Source organism: Acomys minous, assembly GCF_964271855.1.
Source record: "Acomys minous genome assembly, chromosome: 13".
In the NCBI taxonomy this organism is placed as follows: domain Eukaryota; kingdom Metazoa; phylum Chordata; class Mammalia; order Rodentia; family Muridae; genus Acomys; species Acomys minous.
The window spans coordinates 50,743,795-50,759,650 of NC_140495.1; the positions used below are offsets into that span (position 1 = coordinate 50,743,795).

The 15,856-nt window shown below is 43.0% G+C and overlaps 1 protein-coding gene across 3 annotated transcripts in view; it reads right to left on the reverse strand.

Annotated features, from left to right (window-relative positions):
* Positions 1-1,066: 1,066 nt before the first annotated feature.
* NCK2 (NCK adaptor protein 2) overlaps positions 1,067-15,856 on the reverse strand; it is a 137,508-nt gene continuing 122,718 nt past the window's right edge. For all 3 annotated transcript variants that reach the window (XM_084751907.1, XM_084751905.1, XM_084751906.1), the window contains exon 5: positions 1,067-2,435. In XM_084751907.1, coding sequence (XP_084608033.1) covers positions 2,241-2,435 — 195 coding nt within the window. In that variant the 3' untranslated portion in view covers positions 1,067-2,240. The remainder of the gene's footprint in view (positions 2,436-15,856) is intronic.

Sequence of the window (15,856 nt, forward strand, 5' to 3'; positions counted from 1 at the left end):
TTGCATGAATTTACTTTTCTGTCTATTGATACCACATGTACAGACCTACTTGAGATTGTTTAAAATAAAAAATTAGGAGTGGATTAGGATAGGCAAGGGGCTTCTAGGGTCAAAGCTCAGACTGCCCTGGGGTAACATTTAACCTGTATTTCAGGTGTTGGTGTTTCTGACCCGTTACTATTTGATGAATATACTATAGGTAACACTACCCTGTAGCACATTTTGACCCTGATTTTGAGGCGATACCAGCTTTTTTTCTAAAAAACAATAAAAATTTAAAACAATGTCTGGATTGAGATGGATAAAAGGGGCAGAGCCAAGTCTTCTGTCTGAGGTACCAAAGCAATGTCTCTTGGAGAGTGCCATCTTGCAAGATATGACCCTAGGCCTTTATGCACTTTGAGATAGAGAGTAGGTGGCTTTGAAACCCTACGATGTTAAGATACTAGACAAACAATGGCATCTCCTAGAAGCTCTTCAAAGCCACAGATGAGAAACTGGGTATGGAGTTGGATACCTGTGAGGACAGCACTTAGAGGCTAAAAGCAGGAGGATCACAAGATCGGCCTGGGGCACATAGCAAGAACAAGTCTGTGGTCAAGTACTCATTGAACAAAAGACCTTGGATATGAGTCCCAGAACCAAAATGGTTGCCTAGCTCATTGGCACTGTATGCTTGGCATGTCCAAGGTCCCGAGTGCAACTCCAGGACTGACCCCAATTAAAACCCACAGGTGGCTCCTGCCTCCAGGATTAGAGTGCTGAAGCAAACCTAGTGGTGAACCAAAAGCCTAATAGTTGAAGGAACTGCTCTTAAAAGGGCAATGCCAGGAACCTTAGAACAGAAACACAATCTGCAGATGGAGCCTTCATTTTCAGTCATTGGCTCCACTACTGAACTTTTGCTCAGTCTTCAGGTGGACACTGCTCTCCCCCCATCTCCCAACAAGGAGAAAGTGGAAAGGCCGCAACAAGCCATCTTCTGTTTGTCATGAGTTTTCCATGACTCCTGTGCTGTTCCTTCCCTAGAAGAGAGTCAGTTCTCCCAAAATACAAACACACAGCCTTGTCATAATACTTTTTTTTATTACAATATTCAAAAAACTGGGTATGCAAGTTTAGGGGATCTCAAGACCCCTTCTTCAATCGTAGGAATGTGCCATCTCAGGACTCTATAGTCAAACTATAAAGAAGTTCAAATGTAGAGAAAAAGGAAAATGCAATTTCTTCATAAACATTCTGTTACTACCAATCACATATTCTTTTGTAAACCCTGAAAAATTTCCCTGTAAAGCAAATAATATATATATAATATATACATATTATATATATATATAGTGTGTATGTATAAAGTACTGGTAGCTCCCCTACCCAAGAGATCAGCTGTTTGCCTTAATCAACTGTTATTAGTGTCAACAAACAGCTATAGATACATATTACTCTGAGAATTAAATACATAATTGTGAAATTCAAACAAGCTGAAGGGCAAGAAGGAAAAAGCACTATGTGGATGGCACACCTGGGGGTACATTACCAGAGTAGCTTTCTTTCTGTGTCGCCAGCTCCACCTTTTGCAGAGGACTCTCACAAAGGCCCTCATTTATTGCAAATACAGCCTCAAAGGCACTGGGCAGTTCCCTCACCACTACCTCCCCAGGGTCAGTATTGCTATCTGCACATTCTTGGACTCCTGCAGAGCCTGGAGCCTCACATTAAAAACAAAAAACAAAAAACAAAAAATTAAAAAACAAAAACAGGCCCAGGATACAAGCTGCTGGCCTGAACCAGCATAGCTGTTGGGAGGCACCAAACACTGTGGACACAGCTCTCGGAGTGTGTGCTAAGGTTACATGTTTACTATGTAAGCCTCACTGCCCTCTGAATAAGCCCTAGTCTTTTACTCTGTGTGTGTGTATGTGTGTGTGTGTGTGTGTGTGTGTGTGCGTGTGTGTGTATGTGTGGACGCGTGCGATTTAAACAGACTGTTTTAAAAAGAAAAAAAAGTGAGCAGCTTTGCTCCCTTTGACCCTCACTACCAGAAGGTAGCCAGAAAGGTGGTAGCCATGGATATGGCTGTGAGGGCCTGGGTAGCTATGGTTGACCAACAGGGCTGAAAAGGACTGACTGGGCCACAGTGGTGATCCAAGCCACATGGGTGGAGGTGGTCAGGCAGGCTCTAGGAGGCGGAGGTGGCAGCGAGGCCCACAGCGGGCAGGGCATGGGGAGGCCAATGGCTGCTTTCACTGCAGGGCTCGGACGAGGTAGAGCTTCTCCCCGTGCTCGCTGGTGAAGATGGGGGCCTTCTTGTAGTGTTCCACAAGCTCATCCATGCTGTGGAACCGCCGCTGCCCAATGCAGTAGACGCTGTCCACAAGCTGCACCTTGAAGTGCTTGTTCCTCCCCGATGCTTTGAGAGACACAGAGAAGTCACTGGGCTAGGGAGGAAGCAGAAGGAAGTTAACAGCAGGGTAGGCACCTGCAGAGAACAGGGTCTGCCTGAACAGGCACTGCGTTCGTTCATCCAGGGCCTCAGACTGACTGACCTGCAGGCCAGGGCTCTCAGGTTTGCAGTCAAACACTAATGAAATCCTGCTTCACATGGATTCAGGGATAAATGTACTCTGTGTCTCTGACAAGTAGGAACTCATTATAGAGAGAATAGCAGCTGGGTTAACCTCGAGGCAGAAGAACCCTGAAATTTCCATTTCCCCAAATTATTTCTGACAAGCTGGGAATTATTCAAAGTGGCTCTCAGCAGGCAGAAAACTGGAATTGTTTCTTCTGATGTCTACTAAATTTTAAGCTCTTTAGCCATAGATAGTGTCAAGGCAGTGGATAATGTAGGTATGTTTTAAAGAATTTGTGATATACCAGAGATGGCTCCACAGTGGTTCAAGCATAAATTTCAGTAAGAAAAGTATAAATTTTGTGATGAGCTCAGTGACTTACTTATTTGAGAATATTTTGAGATATGCCAGTACTTTTAGTACAATCACTCATCCAGTCCATTGACTTTAGTAAATGAAAGGATATTGAATGGTGGTATTAACTGATTCAATGCTTACTAATTGCTGATTTACCAGGCAACCCATGCCCTGCACATATCCATAAGACACACAACACTTTAAATAGTACCCAGTAAGAAAGATGAGTATGGGGCTTGGTCCATGATTATGAAGAGACATAATTTTAGGTATGAACTTTATATGAAGAGACATAATTTAGGTATGAGCTGTGTATTTGCGAAAGTTGTATATAAAAGTGAATAGGAAATGTGAAACCTGTGTATGTTCACACATGTGTGAATGTGAGTGTACATGTGCACACATGAGTGTAGCTGAACACTTACTGTGGAGCTAGGAGAGGCCTCTACAGATAGAGGACTTGAAGCTGACTTATGGGAGGCACGGGCTTGCTGGCACTGTGATGGGACTGTGTAGAGAAAGGAGGACCCGCCACTCTGTGGTACTAAAAAGGGCAGTGTGTAGGAAGTGCAGAAACTCACATCTTAGAGCCCCTTCGCTCCTACTCATGATGCTCCTGATCTGTGCTCTGTCCCCTGTCCCCTGGTTGGCCATTCTCTAAAAGCTGCTCTCTAAAGTTCCAATCGCTGGCCAGAGTCAGGATGGTGCTTAGGTTCACCCGGAAGCAGTAAGTCCACATCCACTATGGGTCCTTCTAAGCCTGCTCCTGCTTTTTCCTATCCCCAGGGAGCCAGTAGCTGGCCCTCTCTCCCAGCAGGACCTCCATGTGACATTCACAAAGGGCAGTGGCTTGTTTGATGTAGTGGGCAAGTCCTAAAGACTTGGCTATTCCAGGATAGGAGGAGCCTGGGGCAGTTCAAACTTAGCAGGCAGCACAGTCACCTCCCAGCCATAGTTGCTTAAAGAAAGGAATGAGAGTTTGCATTTATGTTATCTCCAGGGGACCCTGGGGTATAGGTTTTCAGTATCATGGCCATGCATGAGCCTCTGGGTAAGCAAAACACAGAACCTGACACTTTCAAAGGATCATGGAACTCTGACATGGCAGGTAAGCATGCCAACTGGCTCCATAAACACCATCTACAACAGACATTTTTTCCTCCTCCAAGTCCCCAAATACTGCTGTTTATTTTCTTTTGAACTATTTAAATTGCTAGCATCACTGTTCCTGCCTTTTGATATCAGCATTAAATAGGGTGTAATGTAATGACATGAGAGCTCAACTGTTGATCGGATAACCAAGACAGCTAGAGATGGATACAAATTAGAAGCATGCCAACCAGCCCCATCAACATCATCTACAATAAATATTTATTACTAAGACCCCCAGAAATACTGCAAACTACAGTTTATTTCTTTTTGGATTATTCATATTGCCAGCATCACTGTTCCTGCCTTCTGACGTCAGTATTAAATAAGGCTACTTTAATGTAACCATGTAACATCACAACCATTGACCTGATAACCAAAATAGCTACAGACGGATACAAGCTAGCCTCAGTATTCTGAGTGGCCCACTTGGAAAGGGAACAACAGGTACTACTCAACAGGTGTACACTGGCACTAAGGTCACAAGGCAGTCATCAGACAATTGAGTACAAAGACACATACAAGTTGGAGCTGTTCAATCTTCTCCCAATGGCCCCAGGTTCTCTTTAGAGGGATTATATTTTAGTTCCAGGCTCCTCACTATTAATAGTTTATAAGTTGGTCTATTCTGAGCTAAAATATGATGCCCTTCCTGTGTCAGCTTGCCACTAGCCAGGCTGTGCTACCTAGATGATTCTTTAATCAACCAAGACAAAGCAGCTTTGTTTTAGGGGTGATTAACTGGGGATAACTGTAGTCGGCATATGATATGCCTGTAAGATAACTTCTGAACAGGGAACTATGCTTTTAATCAGATTCTTAATTTGATGCCATGATGTATGAGGGCTTGTTACACCACGGCAGTAAAATGATGCCACAGGAAAAGAATTTCTACTTTCATGGGTTTCTTGAGCAGAAACTTTTAAGTTAAGGACACACAATCAACTGATGCTAAGCAGGAGTGCCAGGAGTCTGGAGTGTTCTTAATTCAAATTGAGAAGACTTTCCTTGAACAATATGAAAATGAACAACCTATGGCAGTAGACATCCCATCTGGCTACAGGTACTGACTGTTTCTCAACAAAATGTTTAGATTTTGGATTTTTTTTTTTTAGTATTTGCACATACACTGAAATAGTTTGGGGATGTGACCCAAGTGTAAAACAGTAACTTATGTTTCAATTAAGCCTTATATAGCTTGACTGACAGCTAATTTGCTCCCTCTCTCCCTCCCTTTCTTTTCTAGAGCTAAGGAACAAACCCACTGAACTAAATCCCAATTGCCGACAGTATGTTTTGTAAAGTGTTTTAAAATAACGTTATACTTTCACCTTTCAGATTATAAATGAGGCACCCCCCACCCCGCACTTTTGAACCCGTTTGTACGTGCAGCCTGGAAATGGTATAGCTCGGTGGTCCCCAGATCGGCATCAGTGGCATAATATGGGGACTTTATGAAGGGAGGTTCTTAGGCTTGCTCCAGAAAAAGAAACTTAGTGCTGGGCCAGGTCACCTACGTGGGAGAGTATAGCCACCTGGATTTCACAGGCCTTGGGCCAGCCAACAGGATTGTAATCACTAATAAATAAATGTACATGACCATCAGAAAAGATGTGAACCTGACTATGACCAAAGCAGTCGAGAGAGGGCGGCCCACTGTCAGCTTCCTTGGTGGTCTGTAATACGGTCCTCCTTGTTCTGTGTGGCCAGTCCCTGAGAGTAACTTCCACTAATGGGATGACATGCTGAAAAAGGTTAACACTTGCTCCTATCATGTGAGCTAACCCTTGGGTCTTCTGAAAATGGGAGCTATTCTAGGCTCCAAACAAGTCTACCTTAAAGAACGCCAGGCAGGGCAATGAGACTGAGACACATTACTCCGTCAGTCTTCCTCGTTCTGTTGTGAACCTCCTGTGCCAACTTTTGTGAACCAGACTCATCAATGGATGAAAAAGCCTGATGACTCATACCTCTTCTCAAGAAGCAGCAGGGCACTGTGGTATGATGGCGTACTCTAACGTAAAGCTTGTCTGAAAACCTGTCCATGTTTTCAAACACATAAGCAACGGGTTATATGTATGCTCCCTGCTAGAATGTTCATCTAGCACAGGGGAAGCTCTAGTCCTCATCTCCAGCTCCATAACACAAGACATAAGACAGGACATGTAGTCATCTGGCTCAATTTAGGATTTCACTGAACCACACAAGGCCCCGGCAAGGCTGTGTGAGTGTAATACAACATGCCAGCTGACTTAACCAGATAGGGTGTTCCAAAGAAGAACGGAGGCTGACTCCGGCTGTCAATGCCCATTTTGGGTTACACATCACCACTTTCACCCCATTCTAGTCACTAGAAGTCAGTCACTGAACAGGCTCCAAATTCCCAAGGAAAGGGTAGTGAAGAATGGATTGACAGATTTGTCTACCAGTCTGTATGCTTTAGCCATCAGACCTTTCTATGGCCTGACTAAGCTCTGGCTACACTAAGACTGCACCTTCTTTATTGGGAAGCACTTGCCTCTATGTCCTCTCTTTGTTCCCCATTTGGATGCCTGCCTGGGATCCACATGTTCTTCCAGCACTGGATCTGCTTGTAGACATTCCTCTGAGCTAATAACTAGGCCACCTTCGCATTCCCTAATGCTGGAATGTTCTGCCCACCTTCTCTGTCTCTTCCTTTGTAAGGGATGATTCTATTTTTCTCACGGTCTAGTGGAATCCAAGACTCTGGAGCATTAACAAATGAACACAACCCACCCACGCCCCTCTTCTTTCTACGAAGTCATGTTCAAGTGAATCTAAAGACAAGAGGTTGATAGAATAAACTTTCCTTGAGGCATTTACTATACAATCTCCCTAAATCCAAGATTTTGGTTTAATTTCACAGCTTTGCACTAGGCTCATGGGTACTTATTGATTCCCAATTCTGACCACCTCACTTCTTCCACTATTCACTTCATTAAATCTTGCATCTCAGCAGTTTTTATTCATAGGTGTTTTTAGAAAAAAAACTCCTGAAAGAATGCTCACTGTTACTTTCTACAGGGTCAGATGGTTTCTGCAGTGGCACCTGCTTAATCCACTGCCTTGAAAGCTTCAGAAGAGCCTCTGTACTCCCCATAGAGCAGGTAACTTGGGAAAATACTTGTCTTCCTTCCTCAAACACAGAGAGAAAAACACAAACATTAAGAATGATCTTTAATATCCTTTTCTCCTTCACCTCCAAGAGCTTAGTAAGCATTACTGTGATTTGTTTCCTAAGCATGATGTCTGTAAGGAAACAAGGGAAGAGGGGGACTTTGTCAGGAGACACACCTGGTGTCTAATTAACCATAAAATTTACCCACTTTGGACAAGAGGGGAAATGCCTTTGACCACCCACATGAGCTCACTTTCTCAAGTATCAAGGATCTACACTTATGTTGATCCTCCCTGAATTTCAGAGAAGGCAGTATATTGCTTTCTCAACAAATGCTACAGCCTCTCCCTCTTTTTCATTTAAGCAAGAAATATTTTTTCTCTTTTACTTCAGTAGAGTAAAAGAACCTCTTGCTAAAGAAGAGGTTCATTGATGCCCAAGTGAAGAGCCAATGCATATGAGGTAAAATGGGCTCTACCGAGCAATATACTCACGGTTCCCTGGTTGTTCAATGCAACCTATATTTTAAGTCACAAGAAAACTGACTAAAATGCTTCCATCAGTGCTGGTGGCACTTGGTGGTTACACAGATTATCGTGTGCTCAAGCCTCGGACTATTTACTCCACTGGCCTAAAGACAACACACAGGTAACAGAAACATATGCATTTCATTAGTATGAAACTTATTTTAATAAAGAAAAATAATGCTCAACTAGACAATAACCTTAGAAACTAACAGAGCTCTCAGGTTCATCTTCAAACAGGCCTGTGTGACTGTTTACCCTTTCTGCACCGCCCCCCAGAGTTCTCCAATATAATACTGTATTGTACAGACTTTAGGAATATTGTCCTTCCTTGTCTGTTCACAGTGTTTCACTGCATGTAGTTAAAGAACATGTTTTGTTTATTTGCTGCTCTGTAGTTCAGGCTGACCTGGAACCTACCATGTAGCCAGGCTAGCCTTGAACTCTTGGTGGTCTTTCTACTTCAGGCTTCTGAGTGCTGGGACCACAGTTGTAAGCCAGTGTGCCCAGTAAGTTATTAATTTGACCATAAAATAAACATTGTTCAGGGGCTTCAAACACGCTTACATTCCATAAGGCAGGCCTTCTCAAATCCCAGCATCAGAACCATTAGAGGGGGCTGGCACTCCGCATTTCTAGTTAAATTTGCTGCTGACAAGGATGCTGCCTGTCTGAGAAGTACTGCACAGAGCACTGAGGAATTTCACAAGGGCACTCCCATTCGTTTGCTGAGCCTCCTGCAGTGGATTCTGTTACATGCCTAATGTTTATCACATAATAGGAACTTTAAAAAGTGAAACAGAATGCAGCATGGAAGGCATACATGGGATTCCACCATGGTTACCATACATTAAATCTACCGTGTACTGCAGACTCCATGACATTGAAAATACCACCTTCTTGCTCTGCTGCTCTTGCCATGAGAATATCTTTGTTAAGGAAAAGTTAGGGGCAGGGCCTTGAGAAACATCCCATAATGACGGACTCTAAAGAGAAATACAACAAAACCTGGTAAGGCCGTGCTTAGAGACTCTGAGGGACAGGGAGGTGGCTTGGGTTGTAGGTAAGGTGCTGGCCATGCAAGCATGCACACACAAGTTTGGATCCCCAGAACCTCAAGGGGAAAAAAATAAGCCTCCCAAGGGGGTTCACATCTAGCCTGGGTGATGGGGCTGCTTGGAGCCTGACTGAATAGATGAGCTCCAGGTTTAATGATAGACTCTGCAAAGTCTGAGTCAAACAACTGAGAAAGACATCCAATGTTACCAGGTACATGCACCCATAGGAACATGCACACACACTACACACATATGAGCACAGTCCAGTCTAACTCTGAGTTGTGATTGTACAACTCCTCAAAACCACTTCACATTCACTAGACTGTTCTTTTGTATGTTTTAGATATTTTACAGCAATTAATATTGCCGGAGATGGAGAATTTGAATTCCAGTGCACTGCTGGTAGGGATGGAAAATGGGGCCATCACTGTGAAAAACATATATAGATGTTCAAAAAATTAAAAAAATATATTTACCATTTGATTCAGCAAACCTACCAAATGGCCTATGCAAGAGAATTCAAAGTAGAAAATTTAAGAAATATTTATATATGCACAATCACTGCAGGATTATTAATAATTAAAAACAAAAACATGAGAACACCCTGACATTCCATCAACAGATAAATGGATATATAAAACAGAATATTACTCAGCATCAAAAGACAATTTCTAAAGCACTGCTGTAACATAGATGAACTCTGAGGACATTTTCAGTAAAATAAACCAGGCACAGACAGACAGACAGCCACTGTATGTTCCCATTTATAAGAGGGCCCTATAATATAAAACCTCAGAGTGAGAAAAGAGTCTCAGGGAAGAGGCCAATTAGGAAGTCGGTGTTCAATGGGAACAACTTTCAGTTTGGGACAGTAATAAAGCTCTGAAGACAGACAGCTGCACAATGGTGTGAAAGTATCCACTGAACTGCACATTTAAAAACTGCTAAAACAGCCAATTTGGTTTCAAAGACGTTTTATCGTGCACACGTGCACACACACACACACACACACACACACACACACACACACACACACAGGTTCGTTAAGTGATTATCTATAAAAGATCTGTGAAACTCTGATGGGACTTCAGGAAACAGAAGCAGCAGTGGATGGGGAGGCTGCTCCTTCCCTACCGCAGAAGCTACCCGCAGTGGCCAGGAAGAACAGGGGAAATCATTGGGAGGAGCCACAATCCTCATGTGATGCTTCTTGGAGATCAAACAGAGAGTTTGTATGAGGCCACTTGAGACACCTGTTGACCATTTCAGTTTTTCTTAGGGACCAGGAAAAACCTGAGAGATGGCCCCAGCATCATAAAATCTCTTTCTGGCGTATTCTCTTATAAATACATCTTTCAAAAAAAATCCTTGGACATTGACTGCCTGTGGCTACTGGAGCCACTGTACCTCTTTGGAGGAGATGACATTAATAACACACTGTGGATGGAATGCAGGCAAAAGGACAAACTGTGAAAGGGGTTATAAAGCTAGCTATTCTTCTAGTTACAAGTCTATCATAGCTCTTTCTTTTTTGTGGATACCAAGTCAGAAAAAACTGAAAGTGAAAGTGTAAAACTGAGTGAGGCTCCATGGTGTCAGGATGGCCCTCTTAAAGGTACAGAGGCTCATGGAAATGAATAGAGTTTGGGCCTAGGCAAAGTGTTTGGCTGCCTTGAACAAGCTGTGTGACAAGTTTTATCTACAAGTTTCTTTAAACATAAACATTTCTGTAGTGGAAGTTTTAGTTCCTTTAAAAATGCAGTTATGCTATGTAAATATGTTTTTGTTTTAATCCCAAGCATGGGATATGGGGCTGCTTTTAGTTTCCATAGCTGTTAACTGTGGAGGGGCACGGGTCTTTAACAGCTGCAGACAGTTTAATTCTGCAGCCAGAGCACTGAGAGGAAAAGAGTCTGAGGAGGAAGAACGCTGCTGCTGTTTCATCCCATTGCTGTGTTTGCTGTTTAGCTGGACGTACTCACTATGAAGATCGAATTGCCTCCAAGAAATTACATCCCTACACAACAGGAAGTAGTCTCCTGAGGTCTATGTCTCCTTTCTCTCCTACCTAGTGTTGAGGAGTTGGGAGGGAGGGAGAGGCTTAAACAAACAAATAAAACAGATAAAAAGTATGCCGACACATTTCTTGTGGAGTTTCTTTGGGAAATGGCAAAGAACTCTTCAAAGGACACTGATGAGGCAGAAGGGCTCACGCATGGTGCTGCTGGTCCACAGACTCACTCGCCTCACCCTGTTCTACTCTGCTCTGCATGTGCTTTGTAAAAGGCGGACACATTTCAAGTCACAGCATTTCCACAAGTTCATCAGGACCACTTTACATGGCATGCTTGTGGGACTGCCAGTAGGCAAGCTGAACTCTTATGACTCCTCCCTGAGGCAAAGGAAGGTCTCTATCTTTAAGGCATCTTCTGCAGCCACAGTCAAAACTGCAAAACATATCAAAAAAAAAGAACAGCAAAAAGCCAACCCCAGAAGTCGCCCATTAGTTTAGTTCGGGTACTAGCCACATGGGTGTTTCGGGGACTCAAGTGATAAAGGTATTTTTGACCTGGGGTTTTAAGTTTCATTTTCCATTATACTTTTGCATATTTTGGGTGAAAAATATTTCTACCCTGTACTAGCAATTTTTCATAAATCTATATACAAAAAAGAGCTACTGGTCTAAGGGATTTTAATGAGAACATTTCTGAACACTCTTAAGACTGAATTGCTGATTTGACATCCTTTCTTATTCTGAAAAGCTGCTTTAGCTGACAGTGGATGACCTCCTCTCCTCTTACCTTGCTGTCAGGCCTGAAGAGCGAGCACCTGGACCCTATAGCAGTAGCAGCACTGGTACTCCAGAGGCCACGGGTCTGACCCAAGCCAGCCAGTAGTACAGCACAACCCCCACAAGAACAGGATACAGCATGAACTGGGCGGCCCCATAGCTCTGCTGGGCTCAGAGCAGAATCTCCCCAGTGTACATAATCAACTGTTCTTATGCTTCAATGCCAAGCAAGACAGCCATGGTTAAGTGTTCCTTGCATATCCTTGTGCTAACCCTCACTGAAAGGGGCATGCAAGGGGATGGAGGAAGGACCTGGCTCAAGCCTACAGGCCAGCCAAGACTTTTCAGAAGTAAAGATGGCCAGAATGAGATTGGAAAAATGTATATTTGCCAGATGGTGGACATGTTGTACTGCAGGGGTTGGGAATTAGTGTTTTAGTCCTCCACATTTGTACTGAGGTCTGAACAGGCAAAAGCCAAGCTGGAGGAACTGATGGAGGTGAGTATGTGATTAACGGAAGTTAGACACATTGCTGGGGAAACTGAGAGGCCACCTTCAGGGTAATGATGGTTCAGGTGACTCATCTCAGCGATACACTGTGATTCCCAAGTTGTGGTAGGTCGTTCTCTATTTTTCTATATTGCTATAGTTCTACATTTCACTCACAGAGGTCAACATGGATTCAGGACTATAGGTCTATATGCTTTGTTCAAAATACTTGGGACCAGAAATGCTGGGCTTTGGAGAATGTGCACGTCCATGATGAGCCATCTTTGAGTGAGAGCTGGCCTCTCATGCTAACCATATCTTTCCACAGGCCCCAGAAAATGGTGTGCTTTCCGCTTTAAAGGGAGTACTGAAGATCAAAGGCTGGAAAAGTGAATTCTGGCTCACTTGAAAATTGGGTGCAGCAGTCAGGTAATGAGCAATGGCTCTTAGAAAAAGAACCCATTCTAAACATGTGTATGGGCTTCTAAGATTATGATTTAATGGTAAGGTCCTATTGCTGAGGACAACATTTGCATATCACTCCGAACACAGAGATGCCAAGCTGGCACCCAACTATAGGCTTCATCCTTACTGACTGACTACTGTTCATGGTACTGGACAATACTCTGCACACTACCAGAGGAGGAGAAAAACAATCATCACACTAGCTGTAGTGGAGCAACAGTGGTACAAGCATTGCAGTGGTACAAACAGGCAACCATTCTATGACTGCATTTGAGGCCCACTCCATGAAATAGAACTAACGCTGGCCACTGCTTTAGGTGGCCAAGAATTCGTGACTGGACAGGCTAGGGGAAAACAAAATACTTTGTTCTGCTAAAGGACCATAGGAACACAATGACTCCTAAGGACACACGGTTGCACCCATAGATCAATCCTTGCTCAGCCGTCACCACAGACACTTCCAGTGGGTGGTAACTAATACAGAGAGTCACAACTGGACAATGTGTAGAGAATGAGAGAATCTGAAACAATTAGTACTAACTAGGATGGCTTCATCAAACCCCTCCCCTCAGGGCTTAGGAACCTATGCAGAAGAGGAGGTAGAAAGATTGTGGAGCCACAGGGGATGATGATTCTAAGGAAAGAGTGTCTTCCAGACACAACAGGATGGATGCACACATGATCTCTCAGAGTCTGGCAGCAAGAGCAGGGCCTGCCCAAGTTTAAGCCAGATGGGCTCTTATTCCTGAGAGGAGAAAGTGGATACTGGTTTCCACCCCTAACTAAGAAACTATCTGCAATTGACACCCACTTCAAAAAGAAAGATTAGTTTTTTTTTTTCCAGTGGAATCTCCCTTGAGGGTAAGCCTCATGCCCAGCAGTAGATGATCAAATAAAACAAAAGAACGCAATGGTATTTTTGTAAACTTTTTGTCTCATATTGCGTTTTGTTGGTTTGTTAGATCTTCTTGGTCTTTTGGATGTACATTATGGGCTCTGGTTTTGTAGTATTGTATATGTGTCTGTTTCTTTAAAAAATTTTTGTTTGATTTTTTTGTTTGTTTGTTTGCCTGTTTGTTTCTGGGAGGGGGTAAGGGGCAGAGAGGGAGAGAGGAAGGACATGGAGTTTAGGGATGGGTAGGATTCAGGGAAAGGGAAAGCAAGATCAGAATATATTGAATTAAAATAATTTTTAAAAATGAGAATAAGTTTAAAGTTAGAAATTTTTCACTTGGTACTGTGCAAAAAGCCTGACAACAATGACTTTCTTCCAAACCCGAGTGTGATGGCTAGTTTTAGGTCAATTTAACACACCCTAGAGTCATTTTGGAAGAGGGATCCTCAATTGAAAAAAAAAAAAAGTCCCCAACAGATTGGCCTGTGGGCAAGCCTGCTGTGCATTTTCTTAACTGATAACTGCTGTGGGAGGATACAGCTCTCTGTGGTTCAGGCTGCGCAAGTCATGAAGAGAAAGCCAGCACAGAACACTCTTTCACGGTCTTTGTTTCAGTTTCAGCCTTCAGGGTTCTACCCTCATATCCTCCAACAACTGATTATGATATGGAAGTATACGCTTAAAAAAAAAAACCTGTCATTTCCTCCCAAAGTTTCTTTTGGTCATGGTGCTTATCACAGCAATAGAAATTCTAAGACAGGGAGGAATAAATGTGGATGCTGCTCAGGGTAACCTCCTTTTTCCTAATGCTGACTCAGGGGCTGAGGCACAGGCTAGGGAGCTGGGCAGTGAAAACCCCAGGGACTCATCTGACTGTTTTCCAAGCTGACCCAGAAAGAGTTCACACTTTGAAGAATGCTGAGGGGGTGGGAGGGTAGTAATCTCTTCATGTACAGTTCCTGGGGGGATCTGCATCTGACCTGTATTGTAAGCATACCCATCTAGACAAATGGTCTATGAAGTTGTGCTTAGAAATGTTTCTTTAAGAAATAAATTCTTAAAATGTCCCAACTCATTATTCTTAAGCTGCAGTTAGAAATCTTTCTAGAAGAAATAAAATAATTGTGGGATGAAAAGATGACTCAGAGGTTAAGAGCACTGCTGATCTTTCCGAAGATGAAGTTTGATTCTAAGTACCTATATGATGGCTCACAACCCTATGTAACTCCAGTTCCAGGGGATCCAACGCCCTCTTCTGGTCACGAATGGCAATCCACACATGTGGCACAAAGACATATATGGTGGCAAAACATCCATATGCATAAAATAAAATTTTGAAAGTAAAATATACAATGATTTTGAAACGAAGAGCTCATTAGTTTTATTTCCTAAACAAGTAAAATTAATGGGCTTTAGAAGGGAAAATGAAATAGCCACTGACTTTTCATGGGGCCAACAGTATATTAAATTTTTTTTAACACAGGCCTTTTTCTCTACTTCAATTGAACGTGAAACATGACAACCAGCAGTACCTAGTTATTATCATGTGATATGGAAGTATATGCTAAAAATAAAAAAACAAAACAAAACTCTGTCATTTCCTCGCAAAGTTTCTTTTGGTCATGGTGTTTATCACAGCAACAGAAACTCTTAAAGCAGGGAGGGATAAATATGGGTGCTGCTCAGGGTAACCTGCTTTTTTCCTAATGTTGACTCAGTTAGGGACTGAGCCACAGGCTACGGAGCTGGGCATAACCCACCACAGGGGTATTACTAGCTCTCCGGGGATCAAAAGTCTGGCTGATGCTGTCCTGTGTCAACCCAACACCCTCTCTACCTCTCAGAATGTCTCCTTATTTTACATCAAATGCCTTATGAGTACGTTTTACAAGGAAAGGGATCTAGTACCTGAGAAAATAAAACACTAACACCTGTACTGCTTGCCATAAGTCAAATTGATTTTAAATCCAGACCCTTAAGCAACCCCAGAGAATTAATGTAGGCCAACACGTAAGAATTTGATGCCCATACAGGGCAGGCAGGGCTTCTGTGAATTTTCTCCACCAGGCAGGTTTAGTACACAAAGGTGTTGGTTGACAAAGGAAAATATTGTGCCTCCTTTAGCTTTCAAGAAGAACTATCATTACAGATTAGTAAAGAGAGTAAAAAAGGAATTGAGGCCAGAAGAGAAAGGACGCTGGGTACCACAGTTGGTGATGGGAGAGTCAAACAGCTCTGCTTGTTTGTTCATTCCCCAAGTCCAGCACCATGCCAACAGAACTCTGAAGTGCCTAGCACTCCCCTAGCCTGGGAGGCACAGGTGAAGCAATGTTCATTTTATTTGCAATGTGCACCTCTCTCCTCAAAACTGCAGACTTTCTTGTACTCGGGAATGGGCCCATCGTAATTCTTCAAAGAAGA